The 13,235-nt window shown below is 27.2% G+C and overlaps 1 protein-coding gene across 3 annotated transcripts; it reads left to right on the plus strand.

Moving 5' to 3' along the window:
* The first annotated feature begins 437 nt into the window (after positions 1-437).
* On the plus strand, positions 438-13,136 carry LOC100864925 (uncharacterized). 3 transcript variants are annotated; one of them, XM_086905135.1, is made up of 17 exons: positions 438-584; positions 2,851-3,066; positions 3,390-3,503; positions 3,684-4,175; positions 4,313-7,889; positions 7,986-8,516; positions 8,714-8,783; positions 8,933-9,004; positions 10,342-10,531; positions 10,621-10,737; positions 10,835-11,011; positions 11,084-11,251; positions 11,323-11,415; positions 11,527-11,569; positions 11,652-11,764; positions 11,833-11,963; positions 12,914-13,136. In XM_086905135.1, the coding sequence occupies exons 2-17, from the start codon at positions 2,929-2,931 to the stop codon at positions 12,930-12,932; spliced, it is 6,045 nt and encodes a 2,014-aa protein (XP_086761261.1). In that variant the 5' UTR covers positions 438-584; positions 2,851-2,928; the 3' UTR covers positions 12,933-13,136. The 3 variants fall into 3 exon arrangements, 2 of the variants coding, with proteins under 2 accessions (XP_086761261.1, XP_086761256.1); XR_015291297.1 differs by having other exon boundaries at positions 4,313-8,516; positions 11,833-12,033; XM_086905130.1 differs by having other exon boundaries at positions 4,313-8,516.
* The last annotated feature ends 99 nt before the right edge of the window (positions 13,137-13,235 follow it).

Here is a 13,235-nt window from a genome sequence, read left to right on the forward strand (position 1 = left end):
AAATATTACTGAGATTATTAAAATTAAAATGGTTTTTATATCATTTAATATCATTTAAATAATATTGTATAAAAATGGAAAAAAATATCTTTTTATATCTTAAATAAAATTAAAAATTTAAAGTTTGATCACGCTATATCATAAACAAATGAATATATATCATTTTTCATTTGTGATTATATTCATAAGTATCTAGATATATATTTATTTATATATTATATATTATCGTACATAATTATTAAAAAGATTGTATAAATTTAAATCAATTTATTCATTTCGAAAAATGTTAATTCTGCGTTTAAATTTTTATTATAATGCTAAAATAGAATTTTTTTAATACTTATAAAAATGATATTTGTCAAATTAAATATCTTACATGGAAAGTTGGTCACGATTAAATCGCATCTAGGGATTTTTTATCATTAATACCTGAAATTAGTTGAGCTATATTCTCCAGTCGCCATAAGTTCCGATGAGTTTCGACGTTTTCGTGCCAAGTTTTGTTTAGTTGTTGTATAATAAGAAAAGGTTCTCGTGAAATTTCACATCACAAAAGTGTTTTGCTGCTTCCTGAATATTTAGCCGTGAGTACTATCTTATGATTTCATCTACACATATTGATATCCATGATATTCTTAAACTTTTACAACAAATTTTGAGTATCTTGAACGAGTTGATCGGAATAATGCGATTATGTATGTATATAAAAAATGTGCAATTCATATATAATTATGAAAAAGAAATATATTTATTACGCTTATCATATTATTATAAATACAATTTTAAAAAGATACATCTTTAAATAAATTAAAATTAATAAATTGATGATAATCATGGCGATCTTATTTATCAAATGCTTGTCAGAGTATATTCCTAAAATTCGTAAACTTTTGTATTTAATAAAAGTGTTGTAAATTTTTTATCCATATTTATGGTATATTTGAAAAAAAGATCATTTGGTCTCTGTTTTCTATATTATATTATTATATTACGTCAAATTAATGCATTTTATTTGATCCAATTTGATTTCTCACAAATGTATTGGATGTTCTTTTCCTTTATGTACAATCTATATAGCGCAATATTTTTATAGTCTATTTTTATATTATATGGCAAAAAAATATATAACTTATGTTTTGATCATTGTATTTTATTTTATAAATTATAATAAATATCACAATATATATACTTTTTAATGATTTTAGATTATTTCTGATAATTACAATTTTAATGTATGTTAAATGGACATTTGTCTATTTTATCTTCTGTATTTTATTAGACATAATGTCTTTGTATATAATAATATTATTTATATCCTTTTATAATAATAAATTCTAATATTTGTAAGTATATATATATATATATAAAGATTAATAATATTATATATATTTAAAATATATTTCATATATTCTTTAAGAAACTATTACAATGTTGTTTGGTAACAACAATTCTAATTATATATAATAACTTTATGTCAAGATAAATTTTATTTTAATTGTATAAAAATTCTCATTTTTGCTCTTTATATTATTATTTATATTATTATTTACATTATATATATTTATTGATAAATATGATATAATTTTAAGAATATACATAATTATTTTGTTTAATTTCAGCTTCCAAAAAAAAAAAATTTATTGCTAATGAGTTATTATTTTTGAAAAAAATTTATGTGCACTTAATTTTAATATAAATCTATATCTTTTTCAAGAATCTTATTTTTTATATTTATAATTTATTACTTATCTCTTTTGTTTTTAGAAAAAAAAATCTTGTATGGATGAACTATTTTTTTTGCATTATTCGATATTTTATTAATTTTTGCATATTATTTTATATGTAACAGTTCTAAATATATAATGATTCTTAATTCCTTTATAAGATATTTCTTGTATATATATTTCTATATGTTAAAAATATATATTATGATTTTATGCTATACCGATATGTGTACATGTACGCATGCACATACATACAACGCGCGCGTGCGTACACACATGTATACATAAAATGTACATATATACATATATTTTTAATATAAATTTATAGTATTTATAATATTCATATATTATATATAATATATATAAAATATATAATATATTGAAAATATATAAGTACGTTAATTTATAACTAAATAATAACTAATAATCATGAATTTCTCATTTTTTTATGTTTTAACGATGCCTATTATATTTATAATATTTTTAATCTTTCACATTTATGTTGTAATTTAATGTTGCGATTTAAATAATTAAAATTAATGAAGTTTAATAATAATAATTATGTTGTAATGATTTATTAAATAGATTGATACTTTGTTCAATTAAATATATTTTTATGATAACATTTGTATACACAAATATTGGCAAATGTATGCTCATTATTTGTGCTGAATATATTTTTATATTATTTTATTTGCTTATAAATATTGTGGTAAATTGTATTTGTATTTTTCTCTACAATTATTTTATGACAGTTTAGATTTCTTTAATCATAAATGTTATATAAATATAACAAATAAAATAGATTATAAGAACTTAATTAAAGTATAAGAAATTATTTTATTACTGTAGTAACTGATTTAAAGAAATTTCAGGTGATTTTTACTCTCTCTTTCACACATACATACACGCGACACACACGCGCGCACGCGACATACACACACACACACAGCAATTTTTAATAATAATTTTATGGAATATTAAAATTTTTTTACTTATAAGTATATAATTGGTTTATATATTATATCTAGAAAAAGGAATATGAATAATCGAATAGAGATTTTTATAATATTTTATACGCATGTATAGTGATATTCTATAACAATTTTCTTTGAATATAAAATAGCGTCCAAACGGACTGTGGCCCTTAAAACTGTTTGGAATGCGCTAGCAAGCCATTGCTAGAGTGAGAGACGGTTTAAAAATGCAAAATTGGAGTCAATGGCAATTGTCAGCTGGTGCTGTCGCTACTCCAATGCCACAACCACCAGTTGGTTATGCTGCGCCAGGAGCAGATCCTATGGCTATGATGCAAGCATATATGCAGTATTATAATCAGCCTGTAAGTATTTTATTACATATTTATTTTTATATCATACAGTAAAAAATATATAAATGAAATTTTTATCAATTAATTTATCAGATATTATAGATTAATATAATAGAATTTTTAATGGAATTTTAACATATTGAAATATATACATATTTTTAACACATTTTTTTAACATATTTTTAACATATTGAAAATTAAAAGTTTATTGACAAATTATTATAATATAAATTTTAATTTTTTTTAAAACGGTAAACATGTTAATTTATTTAATAAAATAATAAATATGTCATAATATATATTAGTTATAAAATATAATTGTATTATTTTATTAGGCACCTAGCGGATACACAGCAGAACAATGGGCTGCAGCTCAACAACAAAACTGGACTCAGTGGCAGCAATGGCAGCAACAATATCAACAGTGGCAGGCACAATATGGAGAGAAGGTATATAATAACAAAAAAGGAATAAAAATACAATTATAAATGATTATAATTATAAAATTTAGAAAATATTACCGAAAATAAATTTTTATTAAATTATAATCAATGTAATCAATTTAAATTTTTGAGACTAAATACATTACATTGATTTTGTGTTAATTCATTTCTTCAATTTTGTTTCAGTATCAAGAAACAATGAAACACATGTCAACCCAGAATATGAGCTTAGCCAATCAGATGCCTCAATTACCAATTGTACAACCCCCACCACCTCTTCCGAAAGAGGATACGAAACCACCATTACCTCCAACTACTATGAACACATATCAATTTACAAGCATGCCTCCGCCGCATCAAAATAATCTTCCATTATTTCCTGTTAAGCAAAACGCGAATACTCCAATGCAACAAACGAATATACAAAATTGCCCTCAGAATCCTCCTTTACCTCCAAATCAGCCACCATTACCTCCTGAAAATAGCAATAGTAGTAAAGAAAATAATTTAAATGGTAAACGCAATAATAACATTGATAGTGAATCTAATAGTGTTAAAAAGTTGAAAGTCGAAGATGAAGAATTAACTGAAGCAGAGAAAACATTTGACGCTCAATTTAAACAGTGGGAGGAGCAATTTAATAAGTGGAAACAGCAAAATGCTAATCATCCAGATAAGGTAAGTGATCTTACAATTAACATTATATATTAATCAAAATGAATTAATGAACATAATGATGGAAATCAAGCAGTAAGTGAATTATTATTATTATGTATTTTTAATTATGTATACAAAAACTAATTATTTCATTGTAGACTCAATATAAACAATATGAAGCAAAATGGACATCTTGGCGAGAGAAGCTTATCGAAAGACGTGAACAAATGCGTAGAAAACGTGAACAACAAAAGCAAACTACTGTCAAAACAGATGTCGAAAAGAATAAAAATTTGCCTGGTGATGATAAGATATTGAATATTTTGTCTAGCACTGAAAATCAAGGATTGATTAACAATTTATTAGGAATTGGAAAAACTCTTGGTTTAACTGGAAAACAAAATAGTAATGTACCTCCACCGCCACCGCCACCGCCACCACCAGCTACAGAAACAATAACATCCAATGTTCAAACAGCGGCTACTATAACATCATCTTCTCAAACAGTTTCACAGGCATCAACTGCTCAGTTACCAGTTATGAATATGATATCTTCTAACGTAATGACTTCGTCACCTTGGAATTCTCAGCAATGGGCATCGCAATATAATACAGGAGTACCTAATTTTCCTAATTTTCAAACTATGACCGGGGTACCTCCACCTCCATTCAGTATGCCGCCAATTCAGATGCCACCCCCAAACTTTACGCAACCACCACCAAATTTTCCTGCTGTACCAAATTTTTCTCAGCCACCTCCGGGTTTTGTTAACAATGATTCACGACAGAATCATAATGTACGGCCACCGATTCCACCTATGCAAGGAAGGCCATCTCCGTTTGGTTTGAATGCTGGTAATGTTCCAGATGGGAATTCGATACATAACGAACGTCAGAATCAAGCTGGTCCTATAAATAATTTCGATTCTGCGGGCCATATAAATAATTTTAGTGTAAATGATCCTGTTCGACAAAAAGGTGTACCGACAGAACGTTTCGGTTCGGATGGTATTAACGATCAACAAACTAAACAATATCGGTGCAATGATATGTTTAATCAACGAAATGAAAATTATAAATTAAACGGTGAATGTGTATCCGAAAATGATCAATTTAGAAGAGAAGATAGAAATTATCAAGAACGTGGGAACAATCAGTTTAATCAACAGAAGATGAATTTGAACAACGATAGATTTGTTTCCGGAAATGATCGGTTTGGGCCAGGAAACAATCGATTCGGTATAACTAATGATAGATTTGGATCTGGAAATGATCGATTTGGAATGCCAGATGATCGATTTGGATCTGGAGACAACAGATTCATTGCTGGAAATGATAGATTTGGAAGTGATAGGATTGGAGGACAAGGAAATGAATCTCTTAATGATCGTTTCGGATCAAACAACGATCGATTTGGTCCAAATAACGAACCTTATGGTCCTGGAAGTGATAGATTTAATAGGAATAATATAGATCGTTTTGAACAAAAAGATGTAGGAGATAATAGGCGCGATAATTTTCAAAATGCTTCAAGAGGTTTCAACAGGAATAATAATCAATTTGAATCACCACCCGATAAATTTGCTCTAGAATTGAAAAAACTTATGGAAAAAAGAAGAGCTGCAATAGATATATTCAAACCCAGTTATCTTGATTCTGATAAAAGTAGTAATGTTGGTTCATTAAGTGAAAGTTTCAAGAAAATTACAGGTGATTCTCCATTCATAAAATCTGCTGGAAATCAAAATTTTGGGCCTCGTGGACCTTCCAATTTCGGACCAAGTGGACAAGGTAACTTTAGAATGGCTGGAGATTTTAAATTTCAAGGAAATCCCGAATTTGGATCACGTGGTACTACAGGAATTGGACGCAACAACTCTTTCGATTCACGGGATGCTTCAACTGGAATAACTTCATTCAAAGGACCGAATTTTAGTCCACAGCAAGTACAAGATTTTATAAATACCGAATCAAGACCAAATATGGCGAATCTTGAAACCGATACAAATGCGAATAATGAAAATAAAACTGAATCTATCACTGTAACAGAACATAGTGATATAAATAATTCTAAATCGAGCGATCAAAACGTCGATAATACGCAAAAGGAGGATACAGAGAATCATTCGGTTCAAAAGGATATCTTATTGTTAGAAAAACCACCTTGGGTTGACTCTCAACTTTCTGAAGATAATTTGTTGCAAAAGGATAACATTAAGAAAGAAGAAATTCCATCTGGTAAATATGACTCCTCTGAACAGAATCTACAGAATACGTTTAAAGAACAAACAGAAGTAAAACAAGAATTATCTAATAAAGATGGTGATGATAATGAAAAAAAATCGGAAGTATTACCTTTTATGGGAGAAAACGATCCAAAACCGGAAGATTTAAATATGGAACCGCCACCTGAATTACCTAATTTGGGCCCTATTTCTACTTCTAACGAACTTAATAATGATTCTCTACAACGAACAGACGAATCGTACGAGACAAAGGAATCTTCTTTAAAATCGTTCCCAAACAATCCAAATCCTGAATGTTTTGATCCTAGAGGACCATTCGTTTCAACATTCGGACCAAGAGGAATGCAATTTAGACTAAATGCACCTTTCTTGAGTCCCAAAAGTCCTAATGACATTAGATTTCCTATATTTGAGCCATTTAATTCTTCTGGTCCAAATTCGTATCCATTAGGCTCCCGAGGATCTAGCGATGGACAATTTGGTCCAAGAGGTTCTAATAATGGACAATTTGCTCCTCGAGGTCCTGATGGACAATTTGGTCCTAGAGGTGGCAATGATGGAATATTTGGTTCAAAAGGTTCTAATGATGGGTTATTTGGACCTAGAGTTGATAATCAATTGGGTTTAAAACCTCCTAATAATGTACAGTTTGGTCCTAGATCTTCGAATATTGGACAATTTGGTCCGAGATACGATGGCCAGTTAGATTTAAGAAGACCTAACGATGGACAATTTGGGCTTCAAGGACTGAATAATAGGCCATTTGTTCCCGGTAGACCAAATGATCCATTATTTGATAATCGAAATCCCTGTGATTTACAGTTCACGCCTAGAGGACCTAGTGAAGGACAGATTAGATTTTCAGGACCCAATGATAGGCTTTTTGGTTCGCGACGCAATGATTCATCTTATCAACGAAGTTCAAATAATTCGAAAGCAATAAATGACGGATTATTTCCAAATAGATTTAATGAAAAACAATTTGATAATTCTACCGATGGATGTTTTGTTGTCCGATCTTCAAATGATACGTACTTGAGTCTACGAGGTCCACTTAATAATTCGAATGATAATTCTTTTCAATCTCGGGGTCAAGGTGACAGATTTTTTGATAATAGACAAATTGATGTTAGGGGAATTGAAGAAATTAGATCGAAAAGATCACTCGACAACAATTCTGATTCTAAAATTCACGGTAGTTCGGAAGTAAGTGGAGGAGGAACGTTTGATAATAATGAAAAAATATCGATCGATGAAAATATGCAGCAGGGAAAATTTGATTCTAACGATACGCAGAATCCAGGATGGAGGCAAATATATTCGAAGAATAGTTTTGGAGATATCGATCAAAGATCCGGACGAGGCTATCCTGACAAATCTTTGCTTGGTCAAAATGAAACGTTCAATCAAAATATAGGGAATAATATAGAACGACGATCTCCTTCGGGTGGAAATAAATGTAACATTCCTGATAGAAGATTAGAAAGAGGTATGACCGATATGACGGTAGGTGATTATAAGACTTTGTTAGACTCTGATTATACGAAATTGGATAATACCGATACGTATCTAAAACGATCCGTAGATAATCGACAATCTCAAATTAGATGTTCGACTGTGAAGGAATTTTATATAGAGAAGCAGTTTAATTACAATCATGGCGGGGCCGGCGGTGAAAAAAAATTTATCGAGCATATACCTGCTAAAATAATTGACTATGCTCATACTTCTCGATCATCGATTCAAGATCATTTAACTCCTGTGCAATGCTTTGATTATGGACATGGTAATTTGAAACCATTAGTGCCAGAAAATGAGGTACAACCAAAAAAAGATTTCAGAAATTGGGAAGAGAATGAGCAAAATTTGAAAGAATATACCGAGAGAATAAAGAATTACGAATATCATGCGGGTAAGACAGAATTTAACCGATTACAAGGAGATTACAAGCAAAGAAGAAATAGCGAAGAATTTATAGATGATAGAAAATTTGAAAGAGGAGAACGCAAAGAAAAAGAAGAATATAAAGGAAAAGAACGCGAAGATAGGATATTATTTGATCATACAAAATCTGAGAAAGATCAAGATAATCGGTATGACAAGAATTCTACTAAAGGTAATTTGATATTAAATTTCAAGAATAATATGTTTTTATCTATTGTTACAAATATCATGGTATCAAAATTGTATATCAAAGTTGATCAAATTTGTAAGAAATTTGTATTCAAAGAAAATATATTTGTATTTATGCGTATTCAATTATTAAATTATGTAGTTAATTTTATGTTTATCATCATTTTCCTCAAATCGTAGAGAGAACGCGGGAAAGATGTGAAACTTCTCAAAAGGAAATGAATAAAGAAAATGATAAAGAAGAAGACAGGTACAGACAATGAACATATAATTTATACATTTATATATTTATATATTTAAGTATATTACTTATATATACAAACTATTATAAATTGTTATTAATATTATCTGATATTAATTTGAATTTCAATTTCGTTTGAAAATATATAATTTCTTTAGATCGAAAGGAAATATAAACTGGCAGGAGAATTCAAACAAGAACATCATAGATACAAAGCCATCAGAAACCAGGTATGTTTTATTGAAAATTCGTTAAATTTGTCTTAAATGTTTTAGCTTTTAAAATATTGTCAAATAAATGTTTTTACAATTTTTGTGTTCTTAAATTTACATTTCGAAAATTTTATCCATTTATAATAGTGTTTCTAATAAGCATCATATTTTGCATAAAGTACGAAGACTTATTTATGCAAATTCATTGTTATACACACACACACACACACACACATATATATATATTCTCTCTCTCTCTCTCTCTCTCTCTCTCTCTCTCTCTCTCTCTCTCTCTCTCTCTCTCTCTCTCTCTCTCTCTCCTCCCTTCCCCCAAATGCACTTTAAAATAGGATATTATATACATTTTTATCCATTATGTCATTATTGGCATATGAAAATACTTCAAAAACCATAGGTTTTTTTTTAATTGTAATGTGTATGTATTTATATTATGGATACTATAATGACCAATATTATATATTTAAAAATTGATTTACTTGCATAATGCAGATGAAATTTCAAATTTCTGAAAATTGTATATCTTGTTTTTTTTTTTTTTATAACACATGTTTTGTCAATATATTTTAAATTAAACATACGAATTACATTGCAGCATAACACAAATACAAATTTTGTTCTATTGTGTTTCTATTATGTGCAAACATAATATGTTTTTGCGATTTAATTAGTTTAAGGTAAAAAAAAAAAAAAAAAAAAAAAAATTTATATTATAATATGCAAAAATATTTGATATTTTCAGGTGGTTATTTAATATAGTATTCAAAAATATTTCGTTTATCTATCGTTTTATGAAATTCTTTCCTGTTTTAATACCTTGTAGTAAAAAATTTATTAAACATAGCGCGTCAAAATTTAAATATATCAATCTTTATCTGATTTATTAATTGTTCATCTCCATTGTTATTCTTTTTTTTGTTACAGTTATGAGAATATTATATTCTGTTTATTGTATATAATTCTGATCTTCTTGCTAATTAATTCAAAGATAGCTAATTAAAAGCATTTCACGGCGATAAAACCATGAGATGGCAAAGATTCGGAAACAGCTATGTCTGTATCTGTGAAATAAAAATGGCCAATTCTTTTCTTATTTTCGATTTGATTTTTATATTTTATAGATATTCACATTTATATACATTTTTATCTGTTGTAATATCCCTTAATAAGAATGGCAATGATTTCTTTCTAATAAATCGTATGTATATATAGACATAGTATTATCACAATGATATAATGATTGGCGATTAATACTTTTGAATTAATTTGCGAAAAGATTATCTTTTATATATAGAAATTATAAATTATCTTTAATAAGTTGATATCATTTATTATAGTGTTACAGATACTCAGCATAATGTATTGGAACCTGCACAAAAGACTTTGGAATTGGCAAAAACACCAAATTGCACAATGGTGGATGACTTATTATGTCCTCCAGGTCGTCAGAACAGACCACCAAAAATAGCTATAATTTTAAGAGGTCCGCCAGGCAGTGGAAAATCTTTTGTAGCAAAACTTATTAAGGTAAAATCGAAATGTGTTTATTAAATATAATATAATATATTTGATTTTATAAATAATTTTATAATTTCAAATATTATATCTTTTTATAGGACAAGGAAGTTGAACAAGGAGGTTCTGCGCCAAGAATATTAAGTCTTGATGATTATTTTTTGGTAGAGAAAGAAATAGAATCCACGGATGATAATGGAAAAAAAGTTACAATTAAAGTATGACATGTATAAATTATTATTTTTAATTAAATTTAAAATCTTATAAATATAAATAAATTAAGACTTTTTTCCGATTTTATAAACTTTATTATAGGATATGATATACGAATACGAGGAAGTAATGGAACAAAGTTACATTACATCTCTTGTTAAAGCTTTTAAAAAAAATGTTACCGATGGTTTCTTTAATTTTATTATACTGGATTGTATAAACGAAAAGATATCCGACTATGAAGAGATGTGGAGTTTTGCTAAAACAAAAGGTTTCAAGGTAATTTTTTATTGAAATCTAATAACATTGAAATAGATGAAAATAGCGAGTAATGTTTTTGAATATTTGTAGGTATACGTATGCGAGATGGAAATGGATTTACAAATTTGTTTAAAAAGAAATATTCATAATCGCACAGAAGATGAAATAAATAGAATTATAGATTATTTTGAACCAACTCCAAGTTATCATCAAAAATTAGATGTTAATTCAATGTTGCAGGAACAAGCAATTGAAGAAGTATTTTTTCAAGCTAAATTGCATATATTTATTTTAAATGAAATATTGATTTATATATTACTTGATTTTAGGTTCATATGGAAGATAGTGAAGAAACGCAGGAAAAATCATCTCAGCAAAATGAAGATAGCCAAGATAGTCAAGATGATATGCAAGATGCTATTGTAATTTTCTATATTGATATATATGTATCTCTTTCTTTTTTAAATAAAAATTCCTTTCTTTTTCTCATGATCTACACATATACATACATACATATTATTATTCATTTTTAGGGAGTTAGCAAATGGGAACGTATGGAAGCTGAAGATAAATTAGGTCAGTTATTCTATGTTTTATAAAATATTATTACATTTTATATATAAACAATTCATTTCATTTTAATATTAAAAAATATTAGATCGGTTGGATGGACTTGCGAAAAAAAAAAATGAAGGAAAAGTACAAACTATGAAAGATTTTCTTCAAGTTCCTGACTATTACAATATGGAAGATACTTCTGGTAAAAAACGAGTAAGTATATTTTATTTGTTTGCAAATCACAAATTTATATTTATATTATAAATTGTTGTATATGATAGGTGAGATGGGCAGATTTAGAAGAACGTAAAGAACAAGAAAAAATGCGCGCTGTAGGATTTGTAGTCGGTCACACTAATTGGGATCGTATGATGGATCCTACAAAAGGAGGAAGCGCCTTAACACGCACAAAGTATATATAATTTAACTTTATTTCTAGGTTACCTAGAAAAGATCACAAATAAAATTAATATTAATCGCGTGTAAGTTCTAGTTTAAAAATTTACACGTTTACTTCAGAAAGTATTACAAGAATGATTTTTTCTTATTTTCTTTTCTCTTTTTCTTTTTCTTTCTTTTTTCAAAGTTAAAGAGATAACATTGTATTTAGAAATAATATATATTTAAAAGTAATATGATTTATGCGAATTCATAATTAGAAAATTTGTGTAAAAAGTTGCAATATGCATATCAAAATGAATATTTTTTTTTTTTTTTTTTTAAACAGTATTATTAATGATACAAAGACTGTTTTTTTTCTTTGTTCTCTTTTTCCTTTTCTTTTTTTTCTTTTTCCTCTTGTTTTTATATTGTAAAAGACTGCAATTAACTATTACGATCTTACAAAGATTCCCTAAGTGCATTTATTATAATGTTGCAATATATTTATGGAGAAAATACTCTCAAACTTCTATAAATTCTTGCATCATTATCAATATTAATTTTTATCATATTTGGATAAAATATATAATATGCTAATACCACAGCTATTATATTTGTATTTATGTATTCATTACGTGTATTCACATATTATCCTTTTTGAAGAAAAGATATTTAAACTTCGGTTTACAAGATTTTAATAAAGACGAACTGTAAGCATTATTTTAATTTTTCCGTAATTTATAATATGTACAATTTCACAAACGTAAAGGAAAATTTTTTTGTACATTTATATACATAAGAACAATTTATTTTTCATTTGATTTAATCCTTTTTTAATTATATAAAATTTTCGAAAACTATAAATATGTGTTGTGTTTTTATTCGCTGTTGCAAATATAAATGTTCTTTTTTATATATTTATATACTTTTATAAAAATATTCAATATTTGGTACTTTATATAAATCATTGTTATATTGCAGGTTTTTTTCACTATCATAATGACATTTTTATTCGACTACAGTAGTGTACAGAAGTGAAAGTGCAAGATGTCTACAAATATTAAAATTCTTCAGATGATGTACGATTCTAATGCAGCCTTATAGAAATTATATTTATAATTAGGCTAGTATAAATCTTGTTAATTTATGTAAAGCATGCTGTAATTATTGTATATAATATTAATGAAATTGTTTTCATTACAAATTTTTATATTTAGTTTATGCATAATAGTAATCGTAATAATAATGATAATAATGATAATAATAATAATAATATAATAATAATAATAATAATAATATATAA

This window comes from Apis florea, unplaced genomic scaffold (genome assembly GCF_048593485.1).
Source record: "Apis florea isolate Af1SG1 unplaced genomic scaffold, ASM4859348v1 contig_1615_pilon, whole genome shotgun sequence".
Taxonomy (NCBI): domain Eukaryota; kingdom Metazoa; phylum Arthropoda; class Insecta; order Hymenoptera; family Apidae; genus Apis; species Apis florea.

Bases quoted from the DNA above. Each gene is read 5' to 3' on its own strand.
- LOC100864925 (XM_086905130.1), top strand. From the start codon at position 2,929: ATGCAAAATTGGAGTCAATGGCAATTGTCAGCTGGTGCTGTCGCTACT. The intron at 3,504-3,683 runs GTATATAATAAC...ATTTTGTTTCAG, and splicing joins AGGCACAATATGGAGAGAAG to TATCAAGAAACAATGAAACA. The intron at 10,532-10,620 runs GTAAAATCGAAA...ATCTTTTTATAG, and splicing joins TTGTAGCAAAACTTATTAAG to GACAAGGAAGTTGAACAAGG.